We start from the raw sequence: 22969 nt of genomic DNA on the forward strand, positions 1-22969 counted from the left end.
TTGTTGTAATTTTTTTATGTGGGACTTTAGCTGTAACTCACTGGATGCACTTTTTTCTTGACATCTGGGTTAATTCTCTTGATCCGTTAATCTTCTGTAAGCACTTAGAAGTATTTTTAGAGCATGCTAATTGATGCTTAAAAGACAAAGTTGAAACTCTCTCTCTTACAAAAAAACATCTACCTTCTAGTGGGAAATTCAGTAATATCTTCTTCCATAAACTTAAAAATTAAGGATAGTTTCTGGTTTTCAGTTTATTTAGCACCGCAAGTGTTAAATTTTCAATCCTATCATTACAATTCTATGATTTTATATCACAAAATTGCAAACTCCGGTCTCAATGCTGGTAGGATTGCTAATGTAGAATGTTATTTGGAGCATTAGACTCTTGCGATTTATGTGTACGTTTTAAGAAATAGAATGTTTTGATACTTGTAGTCCATGAATAGACCTAATTCCATATTTGTGGAACTTATCTTGAGCTCATGTTGTGTTGCGGATGGAAATTTCCATACGATTTTCTGCATCTAGTTGATAATTGAATGTTGACAAATAAGATGAACAACATCCGTTGGCTAAATATCTTCTTACAGTGCATGGCTAATCGATTGTGGATCTTCCTGTCAGAGCATATCAGGTTTTTTGAGATCCATGTATGCCCTGGTTACCCTGGACGAAGACTGCATTTCTCCGATATGGCTACCTGTCAGCAGACAATGCTGCAGCAGTGAGAAAAGAAGTTGCAAAGCTTTGCCGGGAACTGAGACCACATGCACTTTCGTTGGTCAGCTCCTTTGGCATTCCTGATGCGTTCTTGAGCCCTACAGCTTTCAATTGGATCGAGACAAACTCTTGGTTCTCTGTTCAACACTAGCTTCTTGTATGTGATAATATTTGCATGTAATGCAAGAAAAATCATAACATCTCCGGCTCATAGTGTCTGCCAACAAGTTCACAGTCGTTATATAAACTCTTGTAATCTGATTATTTGAATTATTCATCGTGTATTGTGTATATTGTATTTGCAACATTCAGTTGACTGTGTTGTTTAACATTCGTTAATTGCCATTTTTAGTCAAAGGGTCTTTAGATATTGGCATTGTCAAATTATACAACCAACGCTGTTGTGATGCGTCCACGGGAATTTACATTCTTGTTCTTTTCTTGATTCTCTCATCAAGCTGAATTATTTTCATCAATTCAGTAGATGGGAAAAATTCGATTTCCAGGCCCTCTACATTATTACAATACAATATTCATGGATGATGTATTGGTGGAGACGACAATTTGGACGTATGGTTAGGCATTTGCATATAGTGCATTATCTTCTCTGATAACTGGAGCCCAGGTTTGGACACACTTAATAATAGTTATTGACCATTATGAGGTTGAAATTTCAATGGTGGGCGAAACTTTTCATCCCTTTTCTTTAATTTTTCATGCCTTTAGTCTGGAAGTCTCACCCATTCCTTCTTTAAGTTACCACATTGCATCCGAGACTTTTATACTATGCTAATTATTGTTATCATAAGCACTATTTTTGCTTTAACATGTGAAGTCCCTACCAAAAGCGAAGGGAAAAAACAAAAAAATATACTGCTAGATTATAATAATTCTTTCAGTGGAGTCTAGGAAATTTCGTTTTGGAAAAAAAAAATAAAAGATAGGTAATGGATTCATTGCTTTGTAACTCTAGCTGTTGAATGTTGAGCATCTCTTGCTGCAAAAAATAGTCCAACTATTCAACCAAAGCATTTTACCTTCATCTGTTAAGAGTTTCACAGAAGATGCCTGAAGCTGTACTCAGTTTTGTTAGTGTAATCTTGAATAAGATACTTTCACTAGCTGCCGACGAGGTCAGCCGGGTATGGGGTGTCAAGAAAGACCTTGAGAAGCTTGCTGAGGAAGTACAGATGATGGAAGCTTTGATTCTTGATGCTGAAGGCAAGCAATCAACAAGCAAAGCCGTGCAGCTTTGGCTGAAAAGGCTCCAGTCCATAGCACGTGATGCGGAGATCGTGTTAGATGACTTCGGATATGAAGTTCTGCGGCAGAAGGTTGAGAATCGGAAGCGCGACAAGGTACGCAACTTCTTTTCTTCCTCAAATCCTATTTCCTTTCGTCTAGAGATGGCTAACAAGATCAAGAATGCTAGCGCATCTCTAGAGGAAGCGTACAGACGTGCAAATCAAATAGGGCTTCATCCAGTTCAACTACCCATGACATCTGCTGATCACAAAGAGGATCGGTGGACTGATCCTTTTGTGGAAGAGTCAGAAATGGTGGGAAGGGAAGTTGAGGTATCTCAAGTTGTAAGCATGTTAATTAGCTCAGACTATAAGAAGGATTTACCTGTCATCTCAATAGTTGGGATGGGTGGCCAGGGTAAAACAACCCTTGCACAGCTGGTGCTAAAAAAATGACAGTGTAGTGAAACATTTTGATGAAACAATATGGGTTTGTGTGTCTGATGATTTCAAAGTGGAAAGGCTGTTGAATGAGATGCTACAATCCCTTAAGGGAAAAAGTGCTGACACAACAAACAGGGAAACATTGGTGAAGGAGCTTCAAGATAATCTGAAAGGAAAACGTTACTTGCTTGTGCTTGATGATATTTGGAACGAGAATCGACAGAAATGGGATGGCATGAGGAGACGTTTGTTGGCAATAGGGGGTGCTTCAGGAAGCAAAATATTGGTTACCACACGTAGTGATGAGGTAGCCTCAGCAATGCAAACATCTGGTTTGCATCATCTAGACATCCTCTCAGATGATCATAGCTGGATGTTGTTTGAAAAACTAGCTTTTGCAGATGGTGGTGCAAGAAAGACTCAAGATCTGGTGGACATTGGCAGAAGGATACTGAAAAAGTGTGGCGGTGTGCCATTAGCGATCAAAGTGATTGGGGGTTTGTTGTATTCCAAAAAGGATGCCTCGGAATGGTTGAAGCTTGAGAAGAGTGAAATATGGAATGAGTCGGCCAATAATGAAGGTGGAGTCATTTCTGTCCTGATGCTGAGTTGAGAAAACTTACCTTCATTGTCAGTGAAACAATGCTTTGCAAATTGTTCCATTTTCCCAAAGGACACTGACATGGAAAAACAAAGCTTGATACGGATTTGGATGGCCCAGGGATTGATTAATGATGCCAAGGGAGGTCATTTGCAAATGGAGGATGTAGGCAGTGACTATTTCAACATATTGCTTCGGAGTTCTTTGTTGCAAGATACTTCTGAGAATTCCATTAACGGAATCAAACGCTGCCGGATGCACGACCTTGTGCATGATCTTTCATTGCAAGTGTCAAATAATTGTCTCTTAAATACAGAGGATGGCATGGTAGTCAGTCATGATGATGAAGTATTGCATTTGACCATCATTCTGAGTCGAGGGATGGTGTTAAAGAATATCAAAGGGATACCTCCAAATTTGCAAACGCTTTATCTTGTGGGTCATGGTATTTTGTTCGAAGACATCTTGGAAACATCTAGATATCTTTGTGTGTTAATAGTAGATTGCTGGGATGCTACTCATCTCCCGAATGCAGTTGGTAATATGAAACATTTAAGATATCTTGATATCAGTAAAACTCGTATCATCACTCTGCCAGATTCCATCACAAAGCTCTACAATTTGATGACCTTGAAAGTAGTTTACTTGACAGAGATACCTAAGAAGTTTAGCAATTTAATTAACTTGAGGCATCTCGAGTTTTCCGAGTTTCATTTGCAGACCCGATGTTTGTTCCCGGGAATTGGGCAGCTGGCTAATCTTCGGACATTGCCCCATTTCGTGGTAAGCCAAGACAAGGGATGTCAACTTGAGGAGTTGGAACACTTGCGCAACCTCCGAGACAAGTTAGAAATATTTGGACTTGAGAATGTGAGCAGCTTTGAATCAGCAGCAAAAGCAAAGTTGTCCGAAAAATCAAGCATTCAAGGTTTAAGACTTTCATGGAATGACAGGAGCGAAGATTGTGACGACAACAATATCAATACTGTCATGGAAGGTCTTCAACCTCACCCAAACTTGAAAAGTTTAGCCATTAACGGTTTCAAAGGTTCAAGGTTTCCGTCGTGGATGGTGGCAAAGGATCATTTGATACTTCGGAATCTGGTACGCCTCAGGTTGGAGAAATTGGGTAAGTGTGAACAAGTACCACCACTAGGGGACTTGCCTTGTCTCGAGTCCTTAGCGATGTTCTCCTTACACAATGTGAAGTGCATTGGGGCTGAATTCTATGGTCTTGAACATCTCGATATTAATGCAAGGAGCAGCAGTTGTAGTAGCAGTAGCAGTAGCAGAGCGGTGAAACCAATCACTCTGTTTCCGAAACTATGGCGTTTTGAGTTGGAGGGCATGGGAAGTCTAGAGGAGTGGTCAGATGCAATGGTTCCCTCGGATTCTTCTTCATCAATTAAGGTATTCCCTAATCTCCGGGACTTGAGAATCCAAAGGCTCCCCAAGTTGGCAGTTTTACCGGATATGGAGAACTTGACATCTCTTAAATCCTTACACTTATGGGATTGCGGAAGTTTGTCTTGTATAAGGAATTTGAATAGCCTTACATCTCTTGAATCCTTAGCCGTAGCAGACTGCCCTGCTTTAGATGCTTCTCTGGACATGAAAAACCCCCAATCCCTACGTACTCTAACCATCTTAGGATGTGATAACTTGAATCCTTCATTGAGTAATAATCTTGAGAAGTTCACATCGCTTGAGTGGTTGTGGATCCGTTCTCATGGCCCTGGTTGTTGGGCAAAGGGTCTACACCATCTAGCCAACCTCCACAAGTTGGACCTCGGTGGTTTCTCTGATGACCTTGATCATTTCCCGTGGCCAGACTCCATCACCAACGTTGCCAGCGGTGCCAAGAATGATGCTGATTCTGCAAAACAACATCTCGTCTCTCTGGAGCGTCTTGAATTGCGTGGATGGCCAAAAATCTCGTCTCTCCCAGACCAAATTCAGCATCTCTCTACCTTGAGAACCTTAAAGATACGGGAGTTTGAGGGGTTGGAAGTTCTTCCAGAGTGGATAGGTAGCCTTCGGAATCTCCGAGGATTGTGGATTGCTCACTGCTCTAACCTCAGACAATTACCCTCTGCAGAAGCAATACGACACCTCACCAATTTAAATCGACTAGTTATCCACTACTGTCCTCTTTTAGCAGAGAGATGCACCAAAAGAAGTGGCGCAGAGTGGCTCAAAATTGCACATATTCCCGATATTGGTATCTATCCGTTCAACAAAGTTTGACCCGTTTCGCGTTCGGGAAACAAACCCCTCCCCCCAACCTGTAAGTCGTTAATATTTCCAATGTTTTAATCTACTTATTCGGTTTGTTTATAATTCTATTACTCTTGTTTTTTCTGGGGAAGGAACAAGGAAATAAAAAACACTACTGCTTCCTTAAAAATGCTACTATATTACTGCCAAATCCTGACTCTTCCTTCAATTGCTCTTTACATTTTCCTTTCCATACATTCTTTCCTCCTCCTTATCATTCATTCTTTTTTTTTTTCAGTGGTCAGAATCAAGGCAATTTATTCATCGTCTTCCATGTTGTGAAAAGAAAATGCTCATCCATCACAAAAAAGAGCAGTTTTCTCAAGCTGCCTTATGGATGCCAGATGTCTGCTGATTGTCTCATTTATTCTTGGATTTACCTGCTTTCCCCTTTGAGGTGCATTTCTGTTTCTGTTTCAAGCTGTAACTTATGAAGATGGACACGAATCAGAAAAATGAAGACAGATTCAAGTGTTGATAGACTTTTTCTTTTTTTCTTTTTAAATAAAAAGATTCATTACATCCTCTCTCTCTCTCTCTCTCTCTCTATCTGTTTTTTCTTTTGTGGGTGAACACTGATATTGAATTGCTAGATTAGACATGTGCATGTATTTTAAAAGAAAAATTACAAATGACTAGGAACTGAATAAAAATTTTCATTTCAAAGTATCCAAGTATAGGTATTTCTCTTGAGCCAAAGGTAGTCTTACCAGCGTTGCAACTGCATTTGATCCTAAACAACTTATCTACTTGACCCTTTGTCAGTCATGATGGATTCCAGGGATTCTTTATATGAGAAGTTGGAAACCTTGTACAAAAGTAACAAAACATGAGTTTATTATTTTCTGCAAACCTCAACGGTCTAACCGTTGATGCATTGCTAAGTAAACCAAATAAAGTAATATCAATCTGATTACAGACGCTATTATTTTTCTGTCAGTGGAAATGGCAGATTTTGTTGTCTAAGTGCTTCACAACATGCTTTTCTTCAGAAATGAGTTGAGAAAAGTAAGTTCAGAGTCATATGAAGCTGAAGCAAAAGCAATCAATGAAGCAACTCATTAAAGAGGTAACGTTTCATCTTCAAATGTGCGTTTAACTACAGATGTTCCTGAAGCATACCAGAATACTCATTAATTTTCAAAAAATGCAATGTTAAGTATGTGTCCCATAACTGATGTAATGTTGTAAACTAAGGTCCCCGATTTGGCTCATTGATCCTTGAGATAGCTGAGTTTGTCAATGTAAACAAACAATTTGAAATCCCTTGACTTAATTAGAAGGTCTGACTCAAAAACGATGATTCGTTATCTCTGTGGTTGTTTTAGAAGGCCTAAACTTTTTCTGCATGTTATATGCCAGCCAAACGCTTGCAAAAGAAAATCACTACATGGTCTGTTTTACTCTTAATGAACTTGCCGTTTTCAGCAACCAAACCATAGTCAGTACGTCTCACATAACCTTTGAAGTAAAGGTGGCAGTTTGAAATCACTATCATGGTTTTAGTTCCTTGGTAAAAAGTCTAGTCGATTTTCATCATTCTATGACTTAAAGCAGTAATTCTGCTTTTCACATGGATAACCATATGAAACAAAATGCAAAACCTAGATACTATCCAATTATAGATGCTTATATATATCTTCTATTAGTTTCATGGATGAGCTATCTAATCATTTGAGCAAGAGATACTAAAAGTGAAGCAAACTTTCTTCAAAGGATTGATGCTTGTATATTTCCATTAGTTTGAATCAGCAGTTTCTGCTGGAGGTGTAATACACTACATATAAGAGGAAGGGGTCACACAATATTTCACTTTTTAATTTGGATACGTTGTTCTAATACTCACTTTCTTGGTTTTTGTCAACTTTGACTCCAATAAAACATTGCGTCCTTTATAAATATCACCCAAGTGACATGCTTAGGTCTGCAATTGTCTGGAATCCAATCCCAAACTGAGATCAGGTCTACTCGAATTTGCCAAACTCGAAGAGGTCAAGTTTGGCTTGACTTGTCACATTTTTGAGCAACTCAAGTTTGGCTTGAATTAGCTCAACAGGATAGTGAAGCTCGATGTTTAGGAAAGGAGCAAATGTGGCTTAATTTCATGAGCCGATCATCAAAGACTCAATTCATTAGCCTGTTTAAGCAGCTTGAGCTTTCTCACCAATAGTTAAGTTGAGCTGGGAAGAGCTCATGAGTTGATTGGTTTTTCTGCAGTCCTAGTCATACAGGGTGGTTGAGCTGGGGTACTTGATATTGCCTAATGGCCGTTCTTCCTTCCGTTATACTGTTGTCAACACACGGTAAGACTTACCTCCTTTAGAGGCAAATTATGACCCACATGATTGATTGATATTCTAATTAATTGATTGACAATTAATTGGTATCTCCCATTAGGCAATGATTGGTGATTGGTATCCTAATTAATTGATTGACATCTTGTCAATAATTAATTAGTATATTCCATTTGTTAGTGATTGATTGATATCTATTATTAATTGATATTTTATTCAATTAGTTAATCAATCAAATCAATCAATTAGTCAGAAAATATTAATTTCAATTATGGATTTTGGCAAGAGTTCCTTGATGGAAGGAAACCCTAGAGATTTTTGTATTTGCCAGTAAGGGTCCCTAGCCTAGCTTGCCAGTAAGGGTCCCTAGCCTAGCCTATAAATAGCCTGTGGTATTCCATCAATTATACACTTTTTTGGTTAGGCATAGGCTAGAAGATCCCTACTCTAAATTCTCCTTCTACTTTTCTCTTCTTCTACACATCTACATAGTCTCTTTGTCTACACAGACAAGAACAAAGTAAGAAGACAAGGAGTTGCAAAGATCAATCTCTGTTCAACAACAATAGTTGGAGGTAAGTCATTTAAATTTCCGCTGCGTAGTACAAGTTATTTGTACTTATTTGAATTAACATGTGGTATCAGAACCACCCTCTAGCCATGTTGTTTAATATATAACTTCATGGTTTGTTGGCAATCTGAGAAAAGTTATATAGATTCATTTAATATTGAATGAATCAAATTCAATTTGTCATGGGATCTATGTATCCATTATCTCAATTATTGAGAATTAATGGCTAATTCCATGTCTATGTATCATCCTTGTGATGATTTATTTATCATGCAAGTATGTGACAATTAATTTTCATTTGGTTATGCTTGTATATAACAACATAACTAATTTTATCTTGCATGAATTATGATTAGTATACTTATGCCTTTTGACTTTGCATCATGTATGCTAAATGAAGGTTGAACTTTGCTTTTGAGGCTCTTTATGAGTTCTATTTAAATAACTCCATGCCTCTTGAAATTATTGGTTAATAATTGGCATAGCAAGTTGCTTGTTTCACCTAATTATTTAAACTATAATTTGTGACATTTATCAACCTTTCATTTTGTCACCTTTATAGATGTTATCATAAAGATTTTGCATCTTGTATTTAAGAGTAGCCACAACATCTTATATGCTTGATGTTTAGAATTTTAATCACATAAATGTCTTGTGATTACTTGAATAACATCTAATTAAGTAAACAATTAATTTATTAAAATTATCACTTGGCCCACAGGAAAGTGATAGTTTTAATAAGATTAGTTGAAATAAGATGGTAAATTTAACATTGTGCTAAGAGATTTTCCTAGACCCACAGGTATGGAAATTTCTATTTTTGTTAATAGTTTTAATTTACCAGTCTTATTATAAAGAAAGTAAATTCAATGCGTGTTTGGCAACCTCTACCCACAGGAAGGTTTTGAATTTATTATTTGAATTAACATTGGTTAATTCAATCTTTATGTCTTAAATTTCATAGCAATAATGTATGTTTATTCTTGGATATTGCAGTTTTTTCTACCACTACTCTTTTTAATGATTCATCTCGTATTCCAATGCTATCCGGTGAAAACTACACTGAATGGAAGGACAAGATTCTTCTAACTTTGGGGTGCATGGATCTTGATTTGGCCGTTCGTGAGAATGAACCACCCATTTTCACGGATTCTAGTTTGCCAAATGAAAAGGCTGCTTATGAGCGGTGGGAGCGATCTAATCGCCTAAGTTTGATGCTCATTAAGTCGCATATCAGTCAAAGCATTAGGGGTTCAATTCCTGATTGTGACCGGGTCAAAGCTTACATGAAAGCAATTGATGAACAATTTGTAAGCTCTGACAAGGCTTTGGCTAGCACCCTTATGAAGAAACTTGCAAGCATGACACTTGACAAAAGTAGGAGTGTGCGTGAGCACATTATGGAAATGAGGGATATTGCGGCTTAATTAAAGTCCCTTAAAGTTGAGATTTCTGAATCATTTCTTGTACATTTCATTCTCAACTCTCTTCCGTCGGAATATACTCCGTTTAAGATCTCTTATAACACACATAAAGAAGAATGGTCAATTAATGAACTATTGACCATGTGTGTTCAAGAGGAGGAGAGATTGAAATATGAGACACCAGAAAGTGTTCATCTAGTGACTCATGGTAAAGGAAACACAAAGAAAGGAAAAGGCAAGAGTGTTCTTATGAAAAAAGATGGCAATGAAGACAAATGCCGTTTTTGCAAAAAGAAAGGACACTGGAAGAAAGATTGCCTCAAGTACAAGAAATGGCTCGAAAAGAAAGGTAATCTCACCTTTGTGTGTTATGAATCTAACTTTACTGAAATTTCTGATAATGCTTGGTGGATTGATTGTGGTTCTACAATTCACATTTCCAAAACCATGCAGGGCTTTCTGAACCTAAGGAAGCCATTGGGAAGTGAACAAAGCATCTATTCTGGAAATCGGACGCATTCATCTGTTGAAGGCGTGGGGACCTGTAGACTCATTTTAAAGACCGGTTTTCAATTAGATCTTGAAAATACTTTTTATGTTCCATCCTTTTCTAGAAATTTGATTTCTCTTTCTAGACTATCTATTATTGGATATGATTCCAATTCTCATATTTTAACTATGAATCTTTTAAAAAATAATAAAATTATTGGTTCTGCCAATTTGGATGGAATGTTATTTAAACTTGAGTTAGACCCCACATATGAATATAGCCTTTTAACTGTGCATGGTATTGGTACTAAACGCAGTATTATCAATGAGAACTCTCTAAAACTTTGGCATAGGAGATTGGGACATATCTCCATTGATAGAATCAAAAGGTTGGTGAATGATGGAGTCTTACAGACTTTAGATTTCACTGACTTTGGTACTTGTGTAGGCTGCATAAAAGGTAAGCAGACTAACAAGACCTCAAAAGGTGCCAAAAGAAGTTCTCAATTACTTGAGATTATACACACAGATATCTGTGGATCTTTTCCTACCCCTTACTTGAATGGTCAGAGATATTTTATCTCATTTATAGATGATTATTCAAGATTTATGTATCTCTATCTCTTGTTTAATAAATCAGAAGCACTTGATGCTTTTAAAATTTTCAAATTAGAGGTAGAGAAACAAAAGGAAAAGAAAATCAAAATTGTGAGATCAGATAGGGGTGGCGAATATTATGGAAGGCACACAGATAAAGGACAGGCATATGGTCCATTTGCTAAGTTTCTCCAAGAAGAAGGTATTGTTGCTCAATATACAATGCCTGGCACACCACAACAAAATGGTGTAGCCAAAAGGAGAAATAGAACTCTCATGGACATAGTTAGAAGCATGATTAGCCGTACCAGTTTACCTTTATCCTTATGGAGTGAAACTTTAAAAACAGCTGTGTATATTTTGAATAGGGTACCATCCAAGGCTGTGCCCAAGACGCCTTTTGAGATTTGGAATGGATGGAAACCTAGTTTAAAACATTTACGCGTATGGGGTTGTCCAATTGAAGTGAGGGTATATAACCCACACATTAAGAAATTGGATGAACGTACAATTAGTGGCTTCTTCATAGGCTATGCTATTAACTCCAAAGGGTTTAGATTTTACTGTCCTTCACACACTAAGAAATTGGATGAACGTACAATTAGTGGCTTCTTCATAGGCTATGCTATTAACTCCAAAGGGTTTAGATTTTACTGTCCTTCACACACTCCAAATATTGTTGAAGCTAGAAATGCTAAATTTCTTGAGGAGCATGAAATCAGTGGGAGTGGTTCTCAAAAAGTGGAATTTGAAGAAGTAAAGGATGCACTTGTGCCAACTTTACATGATCTAGTTGTTATTCAAAATATTGAAGAGCAACCAATTGAGCAACCTCCACTTGAGCTACCACAACAAGAACAATCAACAATAGTTGATCCCACTAATCAAACTTCCCATGAAACAGTGGGAGTTAGAAGATCTACAAGAATTAGAAGGCCAGCAATTTCTAGTGATTATGAAGTATATCTCCAAGAGTCTGACTGTGATGTTGGACTTAAGGATGACCCTAATTCATTTTCACAAGCCATGAATGGAGAAAACTCCACATCTTGGTATAATGCCATGAAAGAAGAAATGGAATCAATGGCTAAAAATAAAGTCTGGGATCTCGTTGAATTACCCAAAAAGGTCTCTATTGTGGGTTGCAAATGGGTTTTCAAAACCAAAAGAGATTCAATGGGTAATATCGAACGATATAAAGCTAGACTTGTAGCCAAAGGTTTTACTCAGAAGGAAGGCATTGACTACCATGAAACCTTCTCTCCTATTTCAAAGAAGGATTCATTGCGTGTTATCATGGCAATAGTAACCCACTTTGATTTGGAGCTACATCAAATGGATGTGAAAACGGCATTTCTTAATGGGAATCTTGAATAAGAGGTATACATGTGTCAACCTAAGGGTTTTGTCAATAATGATAACAACCAACTTGTTTGTAAGTTAAAGAAATCTATATATGGACTAAAACAGGCTTCCCGTAAATGGTATATTAAGTTTCACAACGTTATCTCTTCATTTGGTTTTGTAGAGAATATTGTTGACCAATGCATATACCTTAAGATAAATGGGAGTAAATATATCTTTTTAGTCCTATATGTAGATGATATTCTTCTTGCAAGTAATGATATGGGTTTGTTGCATGAAACTAAAATGTTTCTTACACAAAACTTTGAAATGAAGGATATGGGTGAAGCCTCTTATGTCATTGGCATAGAGATTCATAGAGATAGAACAAGAAAAGTTCTTGGTCTGTCTCAAAAGGCCTACATTGAAAAGGTTTTGGAAGGATTTGGAATGAAGCACTACTCTTCCATTGCAGCTCCCATTGTCAAAGGAGAAAAATTCAGTTTGGATTAATGTCCTAAGAATGAGTTGGAACGAAAAGAGATGGATAGCATTCCGTATGCTTCACTTGTTGGAAGCCTTATGTATGCTCAGGTTTGTACCAGACCTGATATTGCTTTCATAGTTGGAATGCTAGGTAGGTATCAAAGTAATCCTGGAAAGGATCACTGGAAAGCTGCCAAAAGAGTTTTGAGATATCTGCAAGGGACCAAGGACTACAGATTTACACACAAACAGTCTGATTATTTAGAGGTAGTTGGATATTCTGATTCGGATTTTGCTGGATGTGTGGACTCAAGCAAATCTACTTCGGGGTACATTTCCCTTCTTGCTGGAGAAGCAGTGTCTTGGAGAAGTATAAAACAAACAATTGTTGCATCATCCACAATGGAAGCAGAATTCATTGCTTGCTATGAGACTACATCACAGGCTTTATGGTTGAAGAACTTCATATCTGGCATAAAAGTGGTAGATTCAATAAGTAGGCCACTGAAGATCTTTTGTGACAACTCTGCTGCTGTGTTCTTTGCTAAGAACAACAAGAGTGGAAGTCGAAGTAAGCATATCGACATCAAGTTCGTAATGGTCAGAGATCATGTTAAAAAACAAGAAGTAATCATTGAGTACATTAATACTGAATTAATGATTGCTGATCCTATGACTAAAGGACTGCCGGCAAAAGTCTTTCAGGATCATGCAACTCATATGGGACTCAGTAGCTCGTGCTAGATTATTTCTATTTTCTTGACCATTTGTGTCTAGACATTTGTTATTAATGTTTGCGCGCATTAAAATTGATACATGTATAAAGAAGTGATCTTTTGATTCATAAAGTTGGACCTTGAGTAACTTATATGAAGTTATTCATAAAGTTCTTTTAAAGCACTTAATTAGGAAGTATAATATATTGTAATACATGGAAGGAAGTGTTCGCAATAAGAACATAACCGCCATGATTCGAATATTATCATTTTCTAATTAAGCAACTGCTCATAACTGTCGAGTCTATTGAGTGACAATAAAAACTTATGGCCACTTAAGCATCTAGTCACTCAAAGTTATCTGACTATGGCATGTGGGTCAAGTGGAAGAATGTAAGACTTACCTCCTTTAGAGGCAAATTATGACCCACATGATTGATTGATATTCTAATTAATTGATTGACAATTAATTGGTATCTCCCATTAGGCAATGATTGGTGATTGGTATCCTAATTAATTGATTGACATCTTGTCAATAATTAATTAGTATAATCCATTTGTTAGTGATTGATTGATATCTATTATTAATTAATATCTTATTCAATCAGTTAATCAATCAAATCAATCAATTAGTCATAAAATATTAATTTCAGTTATGGATTTTGGCAAGAGGTCCTTGATGGAAGGAAATCCTAGAGATTTTTGTATTTGCCAGTAAGGGTCCCTAACTTAGCTCATAAATAGCCTGTGGTATTCCATCAATTATACACTTTTTTGGTTAGGCATAGGCTAGAAGATCCCTACTCTAAATTCTCCTTCTACTTTTCTCTTCTTCTACACATCTACATAGTCTCTTTGTCTACATAGACAAGAACAAAGTAAGAAGACAAGGAGTTGCAAAGATCAATCTCTGTTCAACAACAATGGCTGGAGGTAAGTCATTTAAATTTTCGCTGCCTAGTACAAGTTATTTGTACTTATTTGAATTAACACACACAAGTTCAACTTCAACCTCACTTGTCAAATGTTGCTTACAAAAGGCAATTTGTAGTTGGATAAACGCAATACATACTCTGCTTCTAAGGGTGTGGGGGCATCATCACTCATCAGACTTCAATCTTCTGAGATGGGATCTATATTGCAAACTGTTCAATTGTTTATGGCGAGTTGCTTTGCCAGTTGATAGAAAGTAGAAACTTAGCCAGTTTTGCCATTGAACGAGGTATGAAGAATGTATACACTACTTTGACGGGGCGGATGTTCATCTCTTTGGAATCAGCTATATATTCAAATACAAGATTACCATTGGAAAGCAACAGAAAGAGTACTATCCAGCCCAACATATCTGCTACCCAAAATTAAAATGATCAACACACAGCTCTGTCTCCTACAATTGAGACAACAATTGGTCCAGCTCTTTATTATATTTCTTGAGGCTACTGCCTATATGATCTGAAAAGCAAAAGGAATCTTAACAGGAAGTAGTTCTAGTTACATAATAGGTTTTCAACCCCTAGATGCATCCATGAGTTCTTAAGGTCAACCATCCTTTCGTGCTACCGGAAAATTTTTAAGTTATTGTGTTGCATAAAATAGATGATGGGGTTAGCACTTCTCAATCTCTAGAATAAATACAGGATGGACATGGTTGTTTCCTGGGGGAGGAACCAGCTACATTACTCTTAATTGCTTGCTGCAGCTGCACAGAGAGACCAGGACTGCACATGCTGGATTTAGTATTATAGCAATAATAAACACGGGGAGTAACATGATCACATGAACAATGGCTAAGCAACATGACTTGATCAGCATCTAGAACACGCATGCACGGCTAATTCAACATAGGCAACGATTCCTATCGTCCCCTATCAATTAACATAGCACGAACATTTCTGATGTCTTCATTGATTAGGCAGCGTGTGATGCAATTCTGTACAAAATTAAACAGCCAACACGATCAGCTTTGTATCGGAGCTGATGATCCAAATGGTTGTCACACAAATATTCTACTGCAAATTGGGATCTCAATACTCGATGCATCTTCAGAGATCCGACATCAATGAGACAGAAAATGAGGACAAACAGAACTTAATCGGCCATTACAACTAGACATAGAGAGGATGAGATTCCTTTCGTTTTCTTTACCAGCAATATATATAAGTGGATAAGGTATTCTGCTTTCAACATCTCAATAGGCTTCTAATACTAAACCTTCAACATCTATTTGCTACATTCTGGATAAGGAAAAAAAATGGCAACCTCTGCTCCAAATAGAAAATTCTCCAGTCATTCTCGTTCCATCAGTTTGCTGCCTTCATCTAACCCTCTTATCGTGACTGCTCAGGAAGATCTGGGAAGATTGAAGTCATCAGTAGCTGCATCCTCACCTTCAAACTCATTGCCATGCCAAAAGTTGGATGGCCTCAAGAACTTGTACGAGTGCCTGGATGATGTGCTTCAGCTCCCTTTAAGTCAAAGAGCTCTGTCCAATGAAAGAATTGGAAAATGGGAAGAAGAGGTCTTGGATGGATATCTCAGGTTGTTGGACATCTGTGGAGCAGTTAGAGACATATATTTACTGATAAAGGAAAGTCTGCAGGAACTTGAGTCATCTCTACGGTGGAAAAGGAGTGGAGACTGGGCCAGTGAAGTCAGCTCATATATGATTTCCAATAAGCACTTGAATAAAATCATCAGCAAATGTTACAGAGTTGAAGAAAGCAGAGAAGAACTGCAACTTGGCAGTGGTAAACAAAGATTCTACCATGGTTAGCCTGATCAAAGAAGTCCAAATTGTTAGTCTCCCAGTGTTGGGGTCTGTTCTGTCTTTCCTTTCTGGATCTAAGGCGGGGTCACAACCAAGAGATTGGTCCTTGATGTCAAAGTTGATGCAACACAAGAGACCATCACACAGAGGAGACTCTGAAATTGCTGCGATCGAGCAAATAGAAATTGAGTTGCATCTCCTGAACAACAATAAGTCAAACAAGGATGTACTTAAAAAACTTGTGGCAGTAGACTCCAGCATTGAAGAATTAGCAGAGGTGCTTGAAATTGTGTTCAGGCTTTTACTGAAAACCAGAGTTTCCCTTCTCAACATTCTCAACCACTAATCTAGGTCACAATCAGCATGGATTCTCAAATACCATGCACCTCAATTTTGTTTACATTACCTTTGTACAAAATTGTACATATATAAACTCATCTCAGAAATGAATACAGTACTGAAACAGGTTTTCTAATTTGAACTTGTTTGTTCCTTTGCTTGTCCATTGATTTTTGCCCTTAGCTTTCCTGAAATAAATTCCACGGTTGATCAAAATAGAATCTTGCAGTAAACAAGCTTTATATTCTGTGATTCTTTTGTGTGAGGGTGTCTGGGATTGGAATAGAGTTAAAACCTTCAAACAAAGTTTCAAATGTCCAGCAGACCATCTGCTACTTGGCAAAGGATTGTCGCTATGAGAATGGGAATGATAGTCTACCTAAATTTAGAAAAATTAGACTCCAAATTAAGAACTGTGCACCTTAATGTTTTTCCTAGAGAGAATAAGAAACATTTTCTTCTACGTTTACAGTGAAAGCATCATGACAGAAAGAAATTGGTACTATTGACCCATCAAGCTCACATTGGATTTACTACTTAACTCTTTCTTTCAATTTCCTGAGTTCAAAACTCTCTTGTATAACCTTTTTCACTATAAAGAGTTTTTCATATTATTTTCATAATCACCCCCAAGGCTGATGAACCAAGTCACTCACATGCATGATACAACAGGAAATTTTTCGACTAAAGCAGATTTTGACAGCATAAGTAGTACTGACAGCTTTATTGATGTGGTTCCTTCTTTTCTTAGACTGGCGATTTTGCCTGAGGAAGACTAGTTTGTCAGTGGAAAGGGAAATACAGAAAATTGACATCACAGAAGCTGAGATAATTCAATCTAAATGCTTCATAAAATACTTTTCTGCAGATCTTCGCCTTTCCAGATTCCACAGTTCTTTGTTTAGGCTAATTGGTCCGTGGAATGGTAACACAGGTTATTGCATAACCTGGCACAAGATATGCATACAGGAACAAAGATAAATTCTCGAAGGCAATTCTGAAATTTTTTGTCTTAGCTATTTAACTCTATAAAAATAGATTGATAATCCTTCTTCATTTGTTACACCTGACATTGATGTCAGCAGACAACATACAAGGGAAATGTTTCTTTAGACGCAAAAAGAGAATAAAACATAACATGGTCACGCCCTGGGATTCCCCAACCTTTACATGATTGATGAGTTTTGAGGCAAGACATCAGAAGGAATGAAATAAAGGACATTGGAGTTGGAGTTGCAAGAGAGAGGAAGTTATGTAATGTGGGAGAAATCTATATGACGAGGTTTTTACTCTACACCAAATTTTAAAAATCTAATTACCCTGTTTTCTGCAAGTATATAGATCATTTATTGAGCATAAGAAAGAGAATTAACTTTATATGGTCCCCAAATGTCACAGTGAATTAATTCAAAAAGATAAATTGTAGAAATAGAGCTGCTAGGGAAAGAAAGACGAATTTGTCGTGCAAGAGCACAAACATCACATCTATTATTCTTTTCAAAAGAAAAATTCAACAAGCTTTTGGACATAAAATCCAATCTGGAAAAGGATAGATGACCCAACCAACATACCACAAATCAGTGAAAGGAACCTGTGAAGAATGACTATGAGTACTAAGTGCTGTTGTAGCCATTGGTTTGTGAGAAGCCATTGCAATGAAGTAATAAAGGCCTTGATGTTGTTTAACTAAGCCAATCATCCTCTTTGTCATCATGTCCTGCTAGATACACCAATATGGAGAAAAGGTTATGAAACAATTGAAATCTCACATAAGTCGACTCACAAAGATCAGATCCACTTTACAAATAGGGACACTATGCACATTTTTTAAAGAAAAGGATGAATCTAAGGGTAAAGTCCTAGTTGAAACAATCGGAAACTTGTCTCCATTTGGTATAAGAATTGGTGGCAAAATAAATTTTTTTGAAGTTGGTGACCAAGTAAGATGATCTAAGGCACCACTATCAACAACAAGTGTTTTCTAGATAAACCTGGAGATACTTTAGTGATGTTCACCTTCGGATAAGAAGTAGAAAAGTGCTCTCCAATGGAGGTTACTGATTTATTATGCACAATGGATAGAATTTGCTGTGATTGCAATTTGGACAACCCATTCGTTGTACTTTGAACATCAAGAAACCATCTTTAACATTGTGAATCGTAAATGAAAAATTTCCTTTGATTTTTCAAGAATGTCAATGCCTCGCTTTAGGTTGGATAGATGTTTTTGGATGTCTAGGAGAAGATCCATTTAATTTCCAGCATGTTTTTATAGTGTGGTAATCCTTGTCACAATAATCACAATGTAAATGTTTACAATTAGAGAAATTAGAGTGAGAAGAGAAACCTTGTTTGCTTTGAGTGGCAAAAAATTGTAGAATCGGGCTGTTGAATATGCATGGCATAATTCAGGACTATCTCCCTTGCAATACCTAAGTTATGCTGTTTTTCTTCCTTTGTAACAGGAGTATGCTTATCCGACATCCGACAAAGTTTCCATCAACAGGAATTGGCCACGAATTGCAGTGTAGGACTTATTAAGGCCCAAGAAAAATTGCATCAATAGGCGTTGCTTATTACCTACTCTGCAAGTGCAAACTGCATCATTATATGAAGCCAATTTATCTTGAAATTTTTTGTGCAATAAGCAGCAAATGACATTTGATCTTGGGTAAGACATGCAATATCTAGATTTATTTCGAAGATTCATGGTGGCTACTTTCAGAAAAATGACTCTTTATGTCTTCCCAGACTTTTCGTGCCATATTAGAAAAGATGACACTATCGACAAGATCAGGTGTCAAAGAATTAATAATCCAAGAAAGAACCATGTCATTACATTTTTTTTCATGATGCATAATCTTCGATTGGGACTTTGCTGTTCTGATGGAATTTCGAGAGTTTCATCCACAAATTCCAACTTAGATTTGGCGTTTAAAGAAATTATCATAGCCCATTTCCAAGTAGGATAATTCTCTCCATTAAAGGGCTTTGAAACAAGAGTCATTCTAGAATAATCGGAATGATGAAGAAAAAATGATGGGTTGGATTGACGGCATCTGATTTGTTGGCACTTGTGATTGCTGAGAAGCTTTTTCAGCCATTGTTATTAAAATTTGATCGAAGAAGAGGAGAAATATAGCAGGGGATCAAATGTCCTCTGATACCATGAAAAGATGATAGAAAAAAGGGATATTTCTTTCATATACATTGAATGGGGACAATCCACTTTTTATAGAATTACCATATCTAATTCTACTAATTCCTATAATTGTGCTAAATTATGCTAAGCTATCAATTTACAAAATCTTTCCTAATTACATTCTATTTGCAATAAAATCTATGTCATTAATTGTGTACTTGCCTTCTCAACAAAGTCAACAAGCTCTGTCCAATGAAAGGATTCGAAAATAGGAAGAAGAGATCTTGGATGTATCTCTCAGGCTATTGGACATTTGTGGAGTAGTCAGAGGTATATATTTACTGATGAAGGAAAGTCTGCAGGAACTTGAGTCATCTCTACGGGGTAAAAGAAGTGGAGACTTGGCCAGTGAAGTCAGCTCATATATGATTTCAGATAAGCACTTGAACAAAATCATCAGCTAGTGCTACAAAGAATTGGAAAAAGCTGAGAAGAACTGCAACTTGGCAGTGATAAACAAAGATTCTGCCATGGTTAGCCTGATCAAAGAAGTTCAAGTTGTTAGTCTATCCGTTTTGGAGTCCGTTCTGCCTTTCCTTTCTGGATCTAAGGCAAGGTCACAGTCAAGCGGTTGGTTCTTGGTCTTAAAGTTAATACAACAGAAGAGAGCATCACATGGGAGTGACTCTGATATTGCAGCAATCAAGCAAATAGAAATTGAGTTGCATCTCTTGACCAACTATAAATCAAACAAAATAATACTTAAAAACTTGAGGCTATAGACTAGAGAATTAAGAATTAGCAGAGATGCTTGGAATTGTGTTCAGGATTTTGCTGAAAATCAGAGGTTCCTCTTCAACATTCTCAATTAATAGTTGGGAAAATCGCCAATTTAGTTCTCAAACTATTTTACTAAAGCCAATTTGGTCCCTCAATATTTTATCGCACGAATTAAGTCCCTTAACTAAAATTCTTGTGCCAATTGAGAACTTATACGATGTCGCCACCCAAAAAACATGTATCTGTATAGAAACCAACGGCGAGGCAGGGCCTTTTTTGGAAGTACACATCCTAATTTCTACGGCAACCAAGACAGATCCCATTTTGCATTCAAATTGGGGAAACCTGTGAAATTAGGGGTTTTCCAAGATATAACCCATTTTGCATCCAAGACGCAACCCCAGTTGTAGCGCTCGGAGAGACTCGCCTAAGCAGCCGCCGCTGTCGCCGCCGAGAAGGAAAATGGAGTCGGCGAGGACCGTGAAAGATGTTTCTCCTCATGAGTTCGTCAAGGCTTACGCCGCTCACCTCAAGCGATCCGGCAAGATTGAGCTTCCACCTTGGACTGATATTGTGAAGACTGGTACACTTAAAGAGCTTGCACCTTATGATCCTGATTGGTACTACATTAGAGCTGCTTCTATGGCAAGGAAAATCTACCTGCGGGGGGGTCTTGGTGTTGGTGCCTTTCGCAGGATTTATGGTGGTAGCAAGAGGAATGGCAGTCGTCCACCCCATTTTGGGAAGAGCAGTGGTTCTGTAGCTTGTCACATTCTTCAACAATTGCAGGCCATGAAATTTATTGACCATGATCCCAAGGGTGGAACGAGAATCACATCAAATGGCCAAAGAGATCTTGATCAAGTTGCTGGAAGAGTTGCTGTAGCTCATTAATGGAATTCAGATTTGGTGACCTGATGAACACCTCAAATACTTGTGTCCATGACCCCAGATGTTTGTTCCATTTGTAGATTCAGCATCCTTCAGAATCATATTAAATTTCTGGTTTAAAGGGAAGAATTCTTGAATGTGCGACCGATTTTGAATGTACAACTTTTCCCTTACAATTTGATTAAAAAAAAACCCCATTTTGCATCCAAGCCTCATTTTTTGCCTTTTCAAGCTTTTTTGAATCCTTGGACATATTACATGAGTCCTCTTCTTCATCCATTCCTTGCTCTGCTGTGCTGCCCGTATTAAGTCCTCAAACTATCTTGCTTGGGGACTGATGTAATACGAACTCCAGAGGGACCTGCTTGGGGTTGGTCTTGTAGGCGAAGTAGGGGTAGGCATTGATGAGGAAAGGGGAGCCAGTCTTGAGGTGGAAGTTGAGGATGGCGGTCAAACAGGGGGCGAGGTCCGGGCGGAACCTGCCGGCGGAGGGGGTGTAGAAAGTCTGGAGGATGGCAAGGGAGTGGGCGGTGGTGACGGAGACCTTGTCCTGGAGGTTGAGGGAGCAGAGGACGGAGTAGACGCTCTGCATAGTGGGGAGGAGGTTGGGGGAGAGGGAGGTGTCGTTGAAGGTGAGGACCTCGTTACCGACGGTGATGCAGGTGATTCTGGTGGCGGGGAGGAAGGGTTGGACGTTGGCCTTGACCCAGGCGAATGTGCAAAGAACCTGGAAGTACTACTGAAACCGGTCCCAAAATGATCGATGTCTTGCTCCGGTAGAAAATTATATTTTGGTGTTTCCAAAAATGCCCCTGCCTCGCCGTTGGTTTCTGTACAGATACATGTGTTTTGGGTGGTGACATCATATAAGTCCTCAATTAGCACAAGAATTTTAGTTAAATGACTTAATTCGTGCGATAAAATATTGAGGGACCAAATTGACTTTAGTAAAATAGTTTGAGGACTAAATTGGCGATTTTTCCTTAATAGTTTAGTTACTTTAGTAGGATTGAAAGATGAACCAAACTATTTGATACTTGAATCAAGTTCGATTTGGTAAGACCTTGTTTGAGAGTGGTTTGCTAACTATTCAATCAAATTTGAATAGCATTTTGTGTTTGATAACTTTCAAATTCGATAAAAAAAACTCTTTCAAATTCGGTTCAACAATTAATCAAGTCAAGTTTGAATAAAATTTCAAACTCATTAAAATAATCAAACAAGTTTGAACACTAGAATATTTGACTTGATTAGCCTTGTTTACGCCCTTATAGTTTAGGCACAATCAGCATGTCTTCTCAAATACCATGCACCTCAATTTTGTTCATATTAAACTTTGTACAAATTTGTACATACATGCACACATCTGAAAAATGAATACAATACTGAAATAGTTAATTCAATTTGATCTCCTTTATTCCTTCAACTGTTCATACTTAACTGTTGTCACTTAGGATTCAGAAATTAATTCTATGGACAACCAAACTAGAATCTTGTTAAAGAAAAAAAGGAAAAAAAAAAACTAGAATCTTGGGCTTTAGACTTTTTGATAATTCTTAAATAGTTTGAATAGTCTAATACAAGGAGTTGTATTGGGGTAAGGAAACTAGAATTGTGCTACAGTGATGACAAGTCACCTCACAAAATACTAAAATAATGTTCGTTATTGGTGGTTGTCTAAGTTACCCATCTTTAGCAACAATTTTGGTCCTTTAGCGTCATTTCTGATTCCATTAAAATAATGATTATAAATTTTGTGTAAGTTTTTTTTAACTAAAATGGTAAGTTTGTTCACTAAACTAGTAACTTTAATCATTCATCAAATTTACCAATTTATTTA

General features: G+C 37.5%; 5 protein-coding genes across 5 annotated transcripts; all 5 read left to right on the forward strand.

The window, feature by feature from the left end:
• Positions 1-1787: 1787 nt before the first annotated feature.
• On the forward strand, positions 1788-3024 carry LOC113736609 (putative disease resistance protein RGA3). Its single transcript, XM_027263669.1, has 2 exons — positions 1788-2385; positions 2483-3024. Exons 1-2 carry the CDS (start codon positions 1788-1790, stop codon positions 3022-3024), a joined length of 1140 nt encoding a protein of 379 aa, XP_027119470.1.
• Positions 3003-5811, forward strand: LOC113703403 (disease resistance protein RGA2-like). The gene is made up of 2 exons (XM_027224793.2): positions 3003-5299; positions 5528-5811. The coding sequence occupies exon 1, from the start codon at positions 3094-3096 to the stop codon at positions 5257-5259; it is 2166 nt and encodes a 721-aa protein (XP_027080594.1). The 5' UTR covers positions 3003-3093; the 3' UTR covers positions 5260-5299; positions 5528-5811.
• A 1741-nt stretch (positions 5812-7552) lies between these two features.
• On the forward strand, positions 7553-9581 carry LOC113736618 (uncharacterized). The gene is made up of 3 exons (XM_072083828.1): positions 7553-7592; positions 8093-8158; positions 9151-9581. Exons 1-3 carry the CDS (start codon positions 7553-7555, stop codon positions 9579-9581), a joined length of 537 nt encoding a protein of 178 aa, XP_071939929.1.
• Positions 9582-15461: 5880 nt separating this feature from the next.
• On the forward strand, positions 15462-16323 carry LOC140038469 (uncharacterized). The gene is made up of 2 exons (XM_072083832.1): positions 15462-15957; positions 16019-16323. The coding sequence occupies exons 1-2, from the start codon at positions 15462-15464 to the stop codon at positions 16321-16323; spliced, it is 801 nt and encodes a 266-aa protein (XP_071939933.1).
• A 4254-nt stretch (positions 16324-20577) lies between these two features.
• On the forward strand, positions 20578-21338 carry LOC140006825 (small ribosomal subunit protein eS19x-like). The gene has a single exon (XM_072049500.1). It carries the CDS (start codon positions 20701-20703, stop codon positions 21130-21132), a length of 432 nt encoding a protein of 143 aa, XP_071905601.1. The 5' UTR covers positions 20578-20700; the 3' UTR covers positions 21133-21338.
• The last annotated feature ends 1631 nt before the right edge of the window (positions 21339-22969 follow it).

The sequence above is a fragment of the Coffea arabica genome, chromosome 1c (genome assembly GCF_036785885.1).
Source record: "Coffea arabica cultivar ET-39 chromosome 1c, Coffea Arabica ET-39 HiFi, whole genome shotgun sequence".
In the NCBI taxonomy this organism is placed as follows: Eukaryota; Viridiplantae; Streptophyta; class Magnoliopsida; order Gentianales; family Rubiaceae; genus Coffea; species Coffea arabica.